We start from the raw sequence: 13,553 nt of genomic DNA, 5'->3' as shown, positions 1-13,553 counted from the left end.
GCACATTTAGAGTGGTAAAATAACCAACATTACTTACTGGGGCTGGTATTTACTCTCTTTCATATTCCCAAATTAACCAGGTGGGTATATTGCACCTGATTTATCAATGTCATTTTGTAGGGATCTTTTGATAAACTATTTTTTAGGGTAATGAGCAGGGCAGCAGCACACATTGCCAAGCAGAGAAAGCATCTCAGGCACGCATGCTGCTCAGTACTCCCGCAACCTTCCCCATACCCCTCCAGGGTCCCCTAGTAGTAAAGCACAGCAAGGAGGAGGAGCAGGAGGAAGAGCACCCCCAGCACCCCCCGGCAGGGGAAGGAGGTGCGGGTGTCAGGGGTGACACGTGTCTGTGTAGCCTGCAGTGTCCGATCCCACTGGGTGAGGATGGCGTCTCTGGCCCCACTCCACTTCCCTGGGCCCCTCAGCCGGTACTGGTAGGGGGTGCAGGGGCCGAAGATGACCTCCAGGGCCAGCCGGGGGTCTGTTAGCAGGAGCTTTGGAACGTTGGGTTTCACACCGATGGCAGAGGCCAGCTCATCCATGTAGGTGATATAATCCGTCTGCAGCGTGGTGCTGTTCCTGTACCTTGGGGGGAGAGAGGAGAGGAAAAGAGAGGCTGTTTTAGGTTTTTATCCTTTATTTTTAAATTGTTTTCTTTAAGCGCAGTGCATGCATAATCTGCCTCCTGCTCTCCCCTGCCAAAGCTGAGGAGCAGAGCTGCCTGGGGCTCATGGCTCCAGGGGATGTGCATAATTGCTGCTGTTTGTGAAAGAACCTGGGTCACAAGAAAACATTGCATTTTGAAACTTCCTACAATGCAACAGTTTCTAAAACCAAAAGAAAACATTGCTTGGGCCAGGTTCAGCTTTCACTGGTAATATTCGTATTTTTGAAGTATTTCTTCACTATTATATTGGATAGACTCAGAGAGGGGGAAAGCAAGGCACTTTCACGGTCTTTATGAAACAAAAGAGTGTCACTTTTAAGAATAATGATGGAAATGTTCTGTTTCTGCTGGAGCCTAACCCAGTGTGTGAATGAGAAATGGCTTTTCAGCTTGATAACACTAAGTGATGGCAAAAAAGCATTTTCAGACAGGAAAACTTTCCATCATGAATTTTCCACACGAACTTGCCTGATTCAGGCCTCCACGGTGCCTATATCCAGCTCACTTGGAGCTGAGACAATGGCAGGGCTCTTCTGCCAGCACTGGGAGTTGTGTAAGCTGCACTTACCACTTGAGCTTCTTTCCCATCTTCTCATCAATGTCATCCATCATCTCACTGGCTGAGGGGAGCGTGCACTGCCCTGGAAGGAGCAGGAAGAGCATCAGCAAGGGGAGATGACACTCGGTAGATCTCTCCTGCAGAAAGTGGGGTTTGAAGGGATCAGCTGAGCCCTTGGGTGCCTCTCTTCCCATTGGTGTCAAGATCTGGGCTTGGATCAACCTTGGAAGCTGACAATGTGATAGCACTGGCTCCCCTGTCCTTTAAGGTATACAGAGATACAGTTCTTCCCTAGACAGCCCTGCCATGGAGACCTCATTGCCATCTGCAGCAGGCTGAGAGGTGACTTGCTGCTGTGGTGCAAGGCACCCCATCACATGGAGATCCCATCCTGGTATTTCTGGCCACACTTTGTTGTGTTCTTCAGTGCTCAGGCACTGACCTAACTTTCAGTTTGAAGCTGCATGTCATCGCTGGAAAATGCTACTTCCTGTTAACAGAAGCTAAACCTTTGCCCAACACGTGTCTATCTACCTACCCTGAAACACCTTGACTGCCCAGCGGCACTGAAGGTCTGCTGTTGGGATGATGGGTCCGAGAGACTGAACCAGCCCAATGACTGCCATGGTTGGCTTCTCCAGCTGAGGAGGGAGGATGCCTTTATAGAGGGTAACTTGGTTATCCCTGCTTTTGATAATAGAATCATCCTCCATAAAAGGGTAGGAGTAACTGTAACCAGTGGAGAAGATGACCACATCAACATCATCCTGCACAGTCCCATCCTCGAACAAGACAGACGTCTCTCTGAACTCTTTCACATTTGGCTTTATCACCACCACGCCACAGGCAATGCGACTTGGGAGGTCATCGTTGAACACCGGCTCCTTGCGGGAAGTTCTGCAAGGGCAAAGGTTGTGGGGCTGTCACAGAGGTGGCTTCTGCTGCTGGCCCAGGATAGGCACGGACCAGCCCTGCAGAGAACCGTCACCCCTGAGGGGCTCGGGGAATGGATGGCCCTGTGCATACCTGTCCAGTGGCATGAGGCCGAAGTTCTCATGCTTGAAGAATCGGTTCATGCTTCTCACATACAGCCAGTCACTGAGCACCCTGGGGAGGATGTTCCCCAGCCAGGTCCGGAAACGAGTGACGAGCAACATGTCCCATGGATAGCCATTGTCCCAGACGCGGCTCATCACCCAGGACCCACTTCGGGAGCTCAGGTAGACCTGGAGGGACATCCAGGTAATCCAGGTAGAGGTGGCTGCCAGCCCCCAGGGCTGTCTCAAAGAGGCCGTGGCACATGCTCAAGCAGACAGAGATACCTCCCCTTCCCTTTCCCAGTGGCTCTGGAGTAGATCCTCATACCTGTGATGCCACAGTGCTGAGTTCCACAGCAATGTCACAGCCAGAGTTGCCCAAGCCTATCACCAGCACCTTCTTCCCTCTGAACTTCACTGGCTCCTTGTACTCCCGGCTGTGGAAATAGCAGCCTTTAAATTTCTGTATTCCTGGGGAGAAGAACAGAAAAAGTCCTAATTCACCCCAAGAATTAAAAGGAGAAACTCTGCTGGCCTTGGGATATCCCCTTCCTGTAGATGCTGCTGGAGCATCTGTCTAAGTGTTTGTCACAGCAGATGTCTTCTGTGCACAGAGTGATGCTGTGGACTTGAAGTCAGATAGGATTTGTCACTGGCTTCATTCAATATTTGCAAAAAAAGAGTGTGCAAGCACTGGATACTTTTGCAGGGTGTTTCTGTACCCCAAAAGGGCACTATCGCAACCCCAACATCACTTCGATGTGCCCGGACAGCCACACTCCATCCTCTCAGTGTGCCTGTGCACCCTTGTGGTAGTGACTGACAGGGAAGCAGCTTTCATTTTTAAAAGAGAAGTTGGCAAAGGACCTGAGGGGAGCTTTCCTAACCAGTTAATGCCTCAAGCCCATGTCCTCCACAACCCCAGCACCAAATATTTCTTGCCAGAGAAAGATTTCCCAATTATGTGCCTGTGCATAGAGAGGCAAATGCTAGCGGCGTGACACACATGGCATTTGTACTACAAATCAGGAGGAAATGCCAAAAAAAAAGTAGTTTACAAAATCCTTTTATGAAAAATCTTCAGTTAAAGGAAACAGCCTAAAATGTTTTGTTTTTTTTCTTTTTTTTCCCCCGGGAAAGATTAATATTGCACCTTGTTTCATAACTCAGTTTGGATATTGAACTTCTTTTCTTAAAAAAAAAACAAACCCAGAGGTTTTGATTTCCTGAACTAGCCCCCATCCCCAAAAATATTAATCTCCCTTTTATTGCTGAAAAGGTGTTTTTTCTGGGGAAGAACATTGTGATGGAAGGTCAGCCTGGCTGCGTCTCAGTGGGTGAATTCCACAAGCACCTCTTACCTGGGAAGTCAGTGAGGGGGAGGTTTGGGTAGACGTGATGCCCAGAGCAAATCATAACTGCATCAAAAACCAGTGTCTCTTCCTTCCCATCTCTTTGGGTCACCACCTCCCACTGCCCCGTCACAGAAAAGTCTCGGTGTTTTTTAACCTTGGTGACCAGGGTCTTAAAGGAAACAAAAGAAAGAGATCCTTTGGTGTCTGTGGAGCAGACCAGGAGGTTTAGGGAGTCAGTGGGATTCAGAGGTCCCAGGGAGCCCAGAGGATTTTTGCCCCTTGAATTTCATGCTGGCAGCTCTGGGGAGTGCATAGAGAGGGGAACTGCTGAGACCTGCTTTAATAAAAACAGGAGGGTTTTCCCCAGGATATTTTTCTCCCAGGGTCTTCCCTGCAAGAGGGAAACCTGGGCACAGAGGTGATGTCTCTCCCACCCATGTCCCCCCACTACTAGCTGCCCCTCTCCAACTCCAGGTGTTTCACCTTGAAATGTATGTGCTGGAGGAGGTCAAAGTGCTCGGCGTACTTGCAGATGTACTGCTGGAGCCTGGCATTGTGCATGTAGTTGGGGTGGTTGCCAGGGAAGGGGAAGTCAGGGTAACACATCATCTCTTTGCAGGAGTTGGTGAAGACAGTGCGGTAGATGCTGGCTCTGCCTTCCTCTGCCTGGTCCTGGAGGGAGAGGAGCGCAGACATGTCATGGAACAAATCCTCCTAGAAGCTCTGCTAAAGCACATGAAGGACGTGGAGGTGATTAATGGCAGCCAGCACAGCTTCACCAGGGGCAAATCCTGTATGACCAACTTAGTGGCTTTCTATGATGGGGTAACCACAGCAGTGGACAAGGGTAAACTGATGTATGTGATCAATCCAGGCTTCAGTAAAGCCTTTGACACGGTCCCCCAAAACATCCTCCTCTCTAAACTGGAGAGATATGGATTTGATGGGTGGACGGCACAGCAGATAAGAAGCTGGTTGGGCAGTATTCAGAGAGTAGCGGTCAATGGCTCAAAGTCCAGATGGAGATCCATGACAAGTAGTGTCCCTCAGGGGTCCGTACTGGGACCAGTGCTGTTTAATGTCTTCATCAGTGATACTGACAGTGAGATTGAGTTCACCCTCAGCAAGTTTGCAGATGACACCAAGCTGAGTGGTGCAGTTGCCACACCAAGGACGGGATGTCATCCAGAGGGACCTGGACAGACTGGAAAGTGGGCCTGTGAGAAACTCATGAGGTTCAACAGGGCTAAGTGCAAGGTCCTGTGCCTGAGTCAGGGCAATCTCCAATTTCAGTACACGATGAGGGATGACGTGATTGAGAGCTGCCCCGCAGAGAAGGACTTGGGGGTGCTGGTCGATGAGAAGCTCAACATGAGCCACCGTGTGTACTCACAGCCCAGAAGGCCAACCGTGTCCTGGACTGCATCAAAAGAAGCGTGGCCAGCAGAGCAAGAGAGGTGATTCTGCCCCTCTGTTCCTCTCTGGTCAGACCTCATCTGGAGTACTGTGTCCAGTTCTGGAATCCTCAACATAAGAAGGAGATGGAGCTGTTGGAACAGGTCCAGAGTGGGGGCTACAAAGATGATACGAGGGCTGGAGCACCTCCCATATGACGACAAGCTGAGAGAGTTGGGCCTGTTTAGCCTGGAAAAGACAGGGCTCTGAGGAGATCTTATAGCAACCTTCCAGTACCTGAAAGGGACCTACAAGAAATCTTGAGAGGGACTGTTCATAAAGGCTTGTGGTGATTGGATGAGGGGCAATGGGTATAAACTAGAGAGGGGCAGATTTAAACTAGACATTAGGAAGAATTTCTTCACCATGAGAGTGGTGAGACACTGGCCCAGGTTGCCCAGGAAAGTTGTGGCTGCCCCATCCCTGGAGGTGTTCAAGGACAGGTTGGATGGAGCTTGGGCAGCCTGATCTAGTGGGGTGTCCCTGCCCAGGGAAGGGGGATTGGAACTGGGTCATCTTTAAGGTCCCTTCCAACCCTAGCTATTCTATGATTCTATGTCCTGTCTGAGAGATGTGACCCCTTCCTGTTCTGAAGCCCTGCACCAACTCATCCAGATACCATCACCCTCAAGGGGAAAAGCCACAAAAAGCTATCAAGTGCAATAACCAAATAACCCTCTATGAGAACAGAGGTGTACTAAAAGGCTGGGGGAAGGTTTGCATTGCCCAAGGCATTTAGGAGCTGGTTACATGTACATCTGCTATGGAAAGCGGAAACCTCTGGGAAAGGGAATGCTGAGGAAGAAACTTAGCAGAGCCTCTCCACCACATGTCCAGAAAGCATCAGGAGGTCACATGCAACACAGCTGCACACATGCATACTTGAAATCTCACAAGAGACAAGTGGTGTGGGACCTCCCATTGACCAGCTTCCTCCAGGGCTGCCTGTAAAGCTTCCAAAACCCGCAGGCACTCCCGGGCATTGCTCCTTTGTGCACACAAGTGAAGGTAGAAGCCCAGCTGGACACATTTACTTTGGCACAGTGGCTCAGCTACTTGTGCTTTATGCAACCACAGGGCAGGTCTGGCCAGGGATGTGGACAGAGACTTGTGTCTACTGCTGGCAATGCCCATGCCAGCCGGTCAGCATCCCACTGACATCTAGAAAGGCAGCACATGTGGGATTGACTGAAATGCCCAAGACTGCCGTGCATGCAGTGGGGCCTGGGCTGGCCTGGTCAGGTCCTGCCCAAAACAGCCAGCCCCACACATTCCCCTGTCCCCATCGCGAGTGCACCAGCTATAGAATCATAAAATCATAGAATCAGCAAGTTGGAAAAGACCCACAGGATCATTGAGTCCGACCATTCCTACCAAACACTAAACCATGCCCCTCAGCACCTCATCCACCCATCCCTTAAACATCTCCAGGGAAGATGACTCAACCACCTCCCTGGGCAGCCTCTGCCAGGGACCAATCACCCTTTCTGTGAAAATTTTTTTCCTAATGTCCAGCCTAAATCTCCCCTGGCAGAGCTTGAGGCCATTCCCTCTTGTCCTGTCCCCTGTCACTTAAAAGAAGAGGCCAGCACCCTCGTCTCCACAACTTCCTTTTAGGTAGTTGTAGAGAGCAATGAGGTCTCCCCTCAGCCTCCTCTTCTCCAGGCTAAACAACCCCAGCTCTCTCAGCCGTTCCTCATAAGGCCTGTTCTCCAGCCACTTCACCAGCAGCTATGTCTGCTCTGACACTCAGCACTTCACAGCACAAAACACAGCTAATGCATTTCCCTTTCCTGATGGCTTTGACGCCAGTACGGAGCTGGGAAAATTGCAGTAAGGCTTCCATGCTCTAAAATTTGTATTTAGGTTGGCCAAATGATTAACAACTTTCAAGAAAGAAACAAGTGAACAAAAACAAAGTAAAGGAGGAACTTAAGTGTTTTTGACTTTTCCCTTCGATGTTGCCATTTTGCTCTGAAATTCTCCACTATAAATATCAAAAAGCACTGCCAAACTTTCTGGAGGAATTTACTGGAGTCCTTCCCAGAAAAGACAGAAACCATATGGTCCCTGTTTTAAGATGAATCAAATGTTTCCAATCACACAGAACAATTTTTCTGCCCTCTCTGCCTCTACCCTGGGGTTTAACTCAATTCCTTTCCCTAATAGCACTCTGCTCTTGCAGCCACAATCTGACCCCAAACACATCCCTTGGGGCCAGCCTGCCAGGCACAGGTATGTGGTGCAAGGTGGCTCTGGGTCTGAACCTCTAACTATTAATTCGGGTTCCTTTTTAGCTCCATGGTGCTTGGCCACTGTGTAAAAGCAGGCTGAGACCTACTTTGAGCAGCAGTGAGTGGTCTCCAAGGTGGGGTGACAGCTGGCAACCCTGCAGGGAGGCTTTTGCAGGGCCTAAAGACCTGCATTTTAGAGCAGTCTCTATCTTCATGTGCTTTGAAGGGAATGGGAGCACATAGTTGGAGAAGCCTGAAGGATTGCAGCCCCCAGAATCTAGCAGCTCCCTCTGTTCCCCAAAGGAGAGAGGTTGGCAGTTCAGACGTGACTTGGCTCAGCAAGCCAGGAGATGGCCAGGCTGTTCTCAGGGTAAGTGAGGGGACCTGGGGATCTTTACTGAACCAGCCAAGACCTCCCATGTGCAGCCACCAGAGCAGAGCAAATGTGTACAGGCATGCAGGGTGGGTGCAGCCTCCCAGCCCCGAGGACACCAAATTCCGCAGCCAGCTCTGAAAATAGATAGCCAAAGCCACTCACCGTGTAGTACCAGAGCCCCCCGATGCTCTCGCTCCTCTCAAAGCAGGTGGGCTCCAGCCCTTCTTCCAGGCAGCACTTGATGGCCGCCAGCCCACTGACGCCCGCGCCCACCACTGCCACATGCCTCACCATGCTGTCCTGCCTGTGAAGAAACATCGTGGGACAAGGCTGTGCTGGAGCAGAAACCAGCTGGACACACTCACTCAGGTGGGTCTGCAGCCCCAGCAGTGCCCCGCAGGAGCAGGGCACTCCCTCTCCAGCACAACTTCCCCAGCTCCTTAAATATCCCAGGGGTTTCTTGCTGATCCTTGCTCACCCGCTTCCTGTGCAGCCTCCAGATGTGTGGGTAAGTTTGGGGCAGAGTGGAAGAGCTTTCCCTGTACCCAGGGGCTCTCTCATGCAGACAAGCGATAGCTCAGAAGGAGATTTCCCCAAAAGAGCAGAGCTCTTTTATGCAGTGCTGCACAGGAGGCAGGGCCAGCACTAATGGACTGTTTTGATGAGTGACTTGCACTGTTTGGACTTTAACTGTAGCACGAGGAGTAGCTGTGGGTGCAGAGGTCCTAAATTAGGAAATAAAGTGAAATGAAATTATTGCAAGCTAGAGTCCAGGGTCATTAAGCAGCAGTGGCCACCCTGGGCCTGTGGGACAAGCAGCATGTCTCATGCATGTCCATAGATACCCCTCTCCAAAATGGAAGGGCAACATCTGTGTCACCAAGAACAGCAGGTAGAACCAGGCTGCTCAACCTCACCCCATCCCTCCACCACTGCAGTTGTTGCCCTGCAAAGAGGGGAGTTACAGTGACACCCCAGGGACCAGAGACCCTGGCACCAGGCAGGTTCCTGTTCGAAGCATCTGACCGCTTCCCCTCTTTTAGTTAAAGGAGCAAGTAAGTTTCAGAGGACATCTCAGAGGAAGGACTAAATGCAGGCAAGTGCAGAGGAGTCCATTTGCAGATCCCATTCCATCTCTGTGATCTTCATATAAGTCTCATTGTGTGAGTTCATCCATTAAATCCCTGCCTTCAGACAGGTCCTGAGGTAGAATCGTTCTGCTGGGAGTACGCCTGTCTGAAAGACCACAGTGTGAAGCTGCTGGAGCCTTGAAAGCTAAGGTGGACTGTTAATTCATCGTAGATTAACCTGAAATAAAAGAGAGCAGAGAATGCCAGAAAGATGATTGAACAACCAAACTGAAAAGAATTAAAATGCTCATTTTAACACTATCTGCCAAATTGGTTGGGCTTTTCAAGCTTGGGCTTTTTCAAAGCTGATCACTTTGGAGTCATGGTTATGATGACTTAATACAAATAAACTGCCAAGGCATCTTCATGGGTTCCCAACCCAGGAGAGGTGTGGATCCTCACCTGCAGGGCATGACCTGGAGGAGGAATTCTGTGAATTAAAGCATTTGTCAGCAAACTGCACCCAGGAGTGATACCCAGTGAAAGCACACGCCTTCTCCTCTGGACAGGAAAAGTCAACCCCAGGCAGAGGGAGAGGAACAAAGGTGCAGTAAAAGTCAATAATTCACCTGGAGTGACTCAGCTGCCAAAGGTCTGAACGAGGGAGAAGCCACGGACCTGTTGGTTCATCATTTCACAGCTGCCATTTTCCACCAAGAAAAATAATTGGACATATTTTCCCTCTCTAAGAAAACAAAACAAAGGGAAGGAGAACTGCAGTTGTGGGAAAGCAGGGAAAAGGAGAAAAGTTAAGGTGTCCAAAAAAAACCTTGGGGGTGGGAGGGGCATAAAAATAAAAAAAATTCAACGTCTCTAGTGGCACCAGAGCTAGTTCTGCCCAGTGTCTACAAACACCTGTTTGACTTTTATCATATGCTACAGGAAAGCAAGAGTGGAAGAGGGCTCCTAACCTCCCAAAGAGCAAGAACAGTTGGAAAAAGCAGTCTCGCCTGCAAAATCTTCCCTCTCCCAGCCCGAAGGTGTCTCACGCCAGCAGCAGGGCTCAGGCTGGTGCTGTTTCCCTGTGATGCTCAAACAGGTCACAGCATGACAACAGGAATCCTACTGGGGACAACCTGCAGTGATGGGAGCCATAAGAAGCCCGTGGCACAGTTGGCCTTAGCACACACTGGGATCCCAGCCACGCACACAGCTTGTGTGATCACAGCTCTGTTTGCCCTGGCTGCTGTGCCAGTACACCTGTATTCATTAACTGGGGGCTGAGGTGGGTGGTGGGTAGGGGTCAGTGGCAACCACAGTTCCCATAGAGCCACTCTCAACTGTACTGCTTGAAGTATCAGCAAAGCAGAGTGAAAAATCCACCAGTTTTGATCCATTTGCTGCATGCACAAGTCTTATGAGGAGTGTCTGAGGGATCTGGGGTTGTTTAGCCTGGAGGAGGCTGAGGGGAGACCTCATTGCTCTCTGCAGCAGCCTGAAAAGAGATTGTGGTGAGATGGGTGTTGGTTTCTTCTCCCAGGCAGCAAGTGATAGGACAAGAGGAAGTAGCCTCAAGTTGCACCAGGGAAGGTTCAGATGGGATATCAGGAAAAACAGTGGTAAAATACTGGCAAAAGCTGCCCAGGGCAGTGGCGGAGTACCCATCCCAGAGGTGTTCAGAAAACATGTAGACATGGCACTTCAGGACCTGGTTTAGTAAGCATGGTGGTGTTGGGCTGATGGTTGGACAGGATGACTCTAGAGGACTTTTCCAACCTTAATGATCCTATGCAAATGCTCCCTGGGGCAGCAGCCAGAGAGACACTGGGCACACACCCTGGCTGCGAGGCTGGGCAGCACTTCGCCCGTGGGCAGCACTACCTGTGCTCCAGCTGGACAAGTCTCTGTGGCACTGGATGCAGCACAACGCCCACATCAAGAGCCAGATGCTTCCCCAAGGGGCATTTCAATTGAAACAGCTTGGAAAAGGAAGATCTCTCACAGCACTGAGGGGGAATAAACCTTCATAACAGCAATCACCCCGAGGCCAGCCAGGAGCAGCCTTCAGCCTTGAGGAGGGCACTCTGATCTCTGCTGGAGCTGTAGAGGGGCTCCTGACTCTGTTGGCAGCCAGGGATGAACCAAATTTGCCCAAGGTGCCACTAGCCCAGCTGGGGAGCAGTGGGGCTCTGCACCTCATGGGCTGCCTCAGACTCTGCTCAGCCCTTTGATGTGCAGCTACATCGTTCAACCATCTTTGAAGTGTGAAATGAGAAGCACCCAGTGTGGGAGGCTGGGCAGAGCCCTCTGGAACAGCCAGAAGTGCTGGGGCTCACCATGCCTTAAATGAGTTTTTTTTTAGGTACAGCAGTTGCAACAGTATAACAAATCTCACAGCATCTATCTCAAAGACATCTCTCCTCTAACCCCTTTGCCTTTGCACTACGACCCAGCCTTGGAGCTCAGTGTCCTGCAGACCTCTAATCCATCTCCATGCCCTCCCTGGGACTCATCCTTAGGCAGACCCTTTTTCTGTCTTTCCTCATTCTTTCTCTTGCCCTTGTGATATTTTCTAGAAGTATTGTCTGGATGCAGGTAGGATCTTTAGAGAACCCAGAAACTACTGAAAGCATCAGGCAAAATCTCATGGGAAGCCACAGCTGCCCCCATTGTAGCATAAGCTGCTCAAAGTTACCTTGCTTTCAGGATATCACAGAATCACTAAGTTGGAAAAGACCCACAGGATCATTGAGTCCAACCATTCCTATCAACCAGTAAACCATGCCCCTCAGTGCCTCATCCACCCAACTTTTAAATACCTCCAGGGATGGTGAATCAACCACCTCCCTGGGCAGCCTGTTCCAGTGCCCATGAAATTTTTTTCTGATATCTAGTCTGAATCTCCCCTGGTGGAGTTTGAGGCCATTCCCCTTTGTCCTGTCACCTGTCACTTGGGAGAGGAGGCCACCCCCCTCCTCTCTACAACCTCTTTTCAGGTAGTTATAGAGAACAATAAGGTCTCCCCTCAGCCTCCTCTTCTCCAGGCTAAACAACCCCAGCTCCCTCAGTTGCTCCTCATAAGACTTGTTCTCCAGCCCCTTCCTCAGCTTCGTTGCTTTTCTCTGGACATGCTCCAGAGCCTCAACATCCTTCTTGTGGTAAGGGCCCCAGAACTGAACACAGTATTTGAGTTTCCTAAGCAGAATGCTATGAGAAACCGTGTCAAAGGCTTTACTGAAGTCCAAGAAGACTACATCCACAGCCTTTCCCTCATCCAGTAGGAGAGTCACTTTGTCATAGAAGGCGATCAGGTTAGTTTGGCAAGACCTGCCTTTCGTGAACCCGTGTTGACTGGGCCTGATCACCTGATTCTCTTGCATGTGCTTCATGACAGCACTCAAGATCACCTGCTCCATGACTTTCCCTGGCACTGAGGTCAGACTGACAGGCCTGTAGTTCCCTGGATCCTCCCTGCGACCCTTCTTGTAGATGGGCACAACATCAGCCTCCAGTCCGGTGGAACTTCACCAGGCGGCCAGGACTGCTGGAAGATGATGGAAAGGGGTTTGGCCAGCACATCTGCCAGCTCCTTCAATACTCTTGGGTGGATCCCAACCGGCCCCATAGACTTGTGGGTGTCTAGCTGGGCAAGCAAGTCTCTAACCGCCTCCTCTTGGATCATGGGAGCCTCATTCTGCTCCTCTAACTCCTGAAGTGTATACACAGAGGGAACAGCTTTCCTTACTATTAAAGACTGAGGCAAAGAAGGCATTAAAGTACCTCAGCCGTATCCTCATCCCCTGTCACTGTTGTTCCATCTGCATCCAATAGGGACTGAATATTCTCCCTGGTCCTCCTTTTATTGTTAATGTATTTACAGAAAGATTTTCTGTTATCTTTCCCAGACTTGGCCAATCTGAATTCAAGTTGGGCCTTAGCCTTCCTGATTTTTTCTCTGTATGATCTCACTTCCTCCCTGTAGTGCACCAGATGCCTGTCCCTGCTTCCAAAGCTCATAGACATTTCTCTTCTTTTTGATGATCTCCCTATGCAACCAAGCTGGTTTTGTTCCCCGATGGCTGCTTTTCCAGCACATGGGGATGGCTGTTCCTGAGCTGCTAGGATTTCATTTTTGAGGAGCACCCAGCCCAGATCCCACAAGATTTGGGGGGTGCCTCAAGGGGAGCACGAGGTCTCACAAGAGTTGAAGGAGGATTCGAGGAGGGGAAATTGGGGGTCCAGGGCGCACCCAAAAATGGGGGCACCCCAGAAGTTGGGGCTTCTGGGTGCATTTTGAGGGGAAATTTTCATTGCCAACCTCCTAAGAACCCCTAAACTGAGTCCAAGCCCCCCAGAACCCTCAGGGGAACCTAAAGACTTCACACCAGCCCCCCAAAGCCCCCAGGAACCCCCAAACCCACCACACCCTTCCCTCAGACCCCCCAAACCTTCACAGATCCCCAAGCCCCCAACCTCAGCTGCCCCCAATGCCTCCCAAAGCCCCTGAGGACCCCAAAATTCTCTCACGGGAGTCGAGGTATGGCTGAGGGGGAGCGCAAGATCTCATGAGAGTTTGGGGCACCCCCAAATTTCAAAGCTCCTAACCCCAGGAAACCCCAAAATCCACAGCCCCCCCAGATCTGCTGCCAGGGCAGTAGAGGGGGGGCACTCCCAAAATTTGGGGCTCCTGGGTCCGTTTGTGTGTGTATAAGCGTAAGATCTCTTGAGATTTGAGGCAGAGGCTGAGGGGGAGTTGTCCTGATAAAGCTGGCCCAACGTAAAGTACTTTACCTTTGA

General features: G+C 50.6%; 1 protein-coding gene across 1 annotated transcript; it reads right to left on the bottom strand.

Annotated features, from left to right (window-relative positions):
• Nucleotides 1-251: 251 nt before the first annotated feature.
• LOC138723137 (flavin-containing monooxygenase 3-like) lies at nt 252-7,983 on the bottom strand. The gene is made up of 8 exons (XM_069862021.1): nt 7,849-7,983; nt 4,105-4,293; nt 3,628-3,790; nt 2,595-2,737; nt 2,256-2,455; nt 1,768-2,126; nt 1,239-1,311; nt 252-588 (listed from the first exon to the last, which is right to left on the bottom strand). The coding sequence occupies exons 1-8, from the start codon at nt 7,978-7,980 to the stop codon at nt 252-254; spliced, it is 1,596 nt and encodes a 531-aa protein (XP_069718122.1). The 5' UTR covers nt 7,981-7,983.
• Between the last annotated feature and the right edge of the window lie 5,570 nt (nt 7,984-13,553).

The sequence above is a fragment of the Phaenicophaeus curvirostris genome, chromosome 8 (genome assembly GCF_032191515.1).
Source record: "Phaenicophaeus curvirostris isolate KB17595 chromosome 8, BPBGC_Pcur_1.0, whole genome shotgun sequence".
Taxonomy (NCBI): Eukaryota; Metazoa; Chordata; class Aves; order Cuculiformes; family Cuculidae; genus Phaenicophaeus; species Phaenicophaeus curvirostris.
The sequence above is the reverse complement of the archived record's forward strand: the minus strand, read 5'-3'. Positions and strand labels throughout refer to the sequence as shown.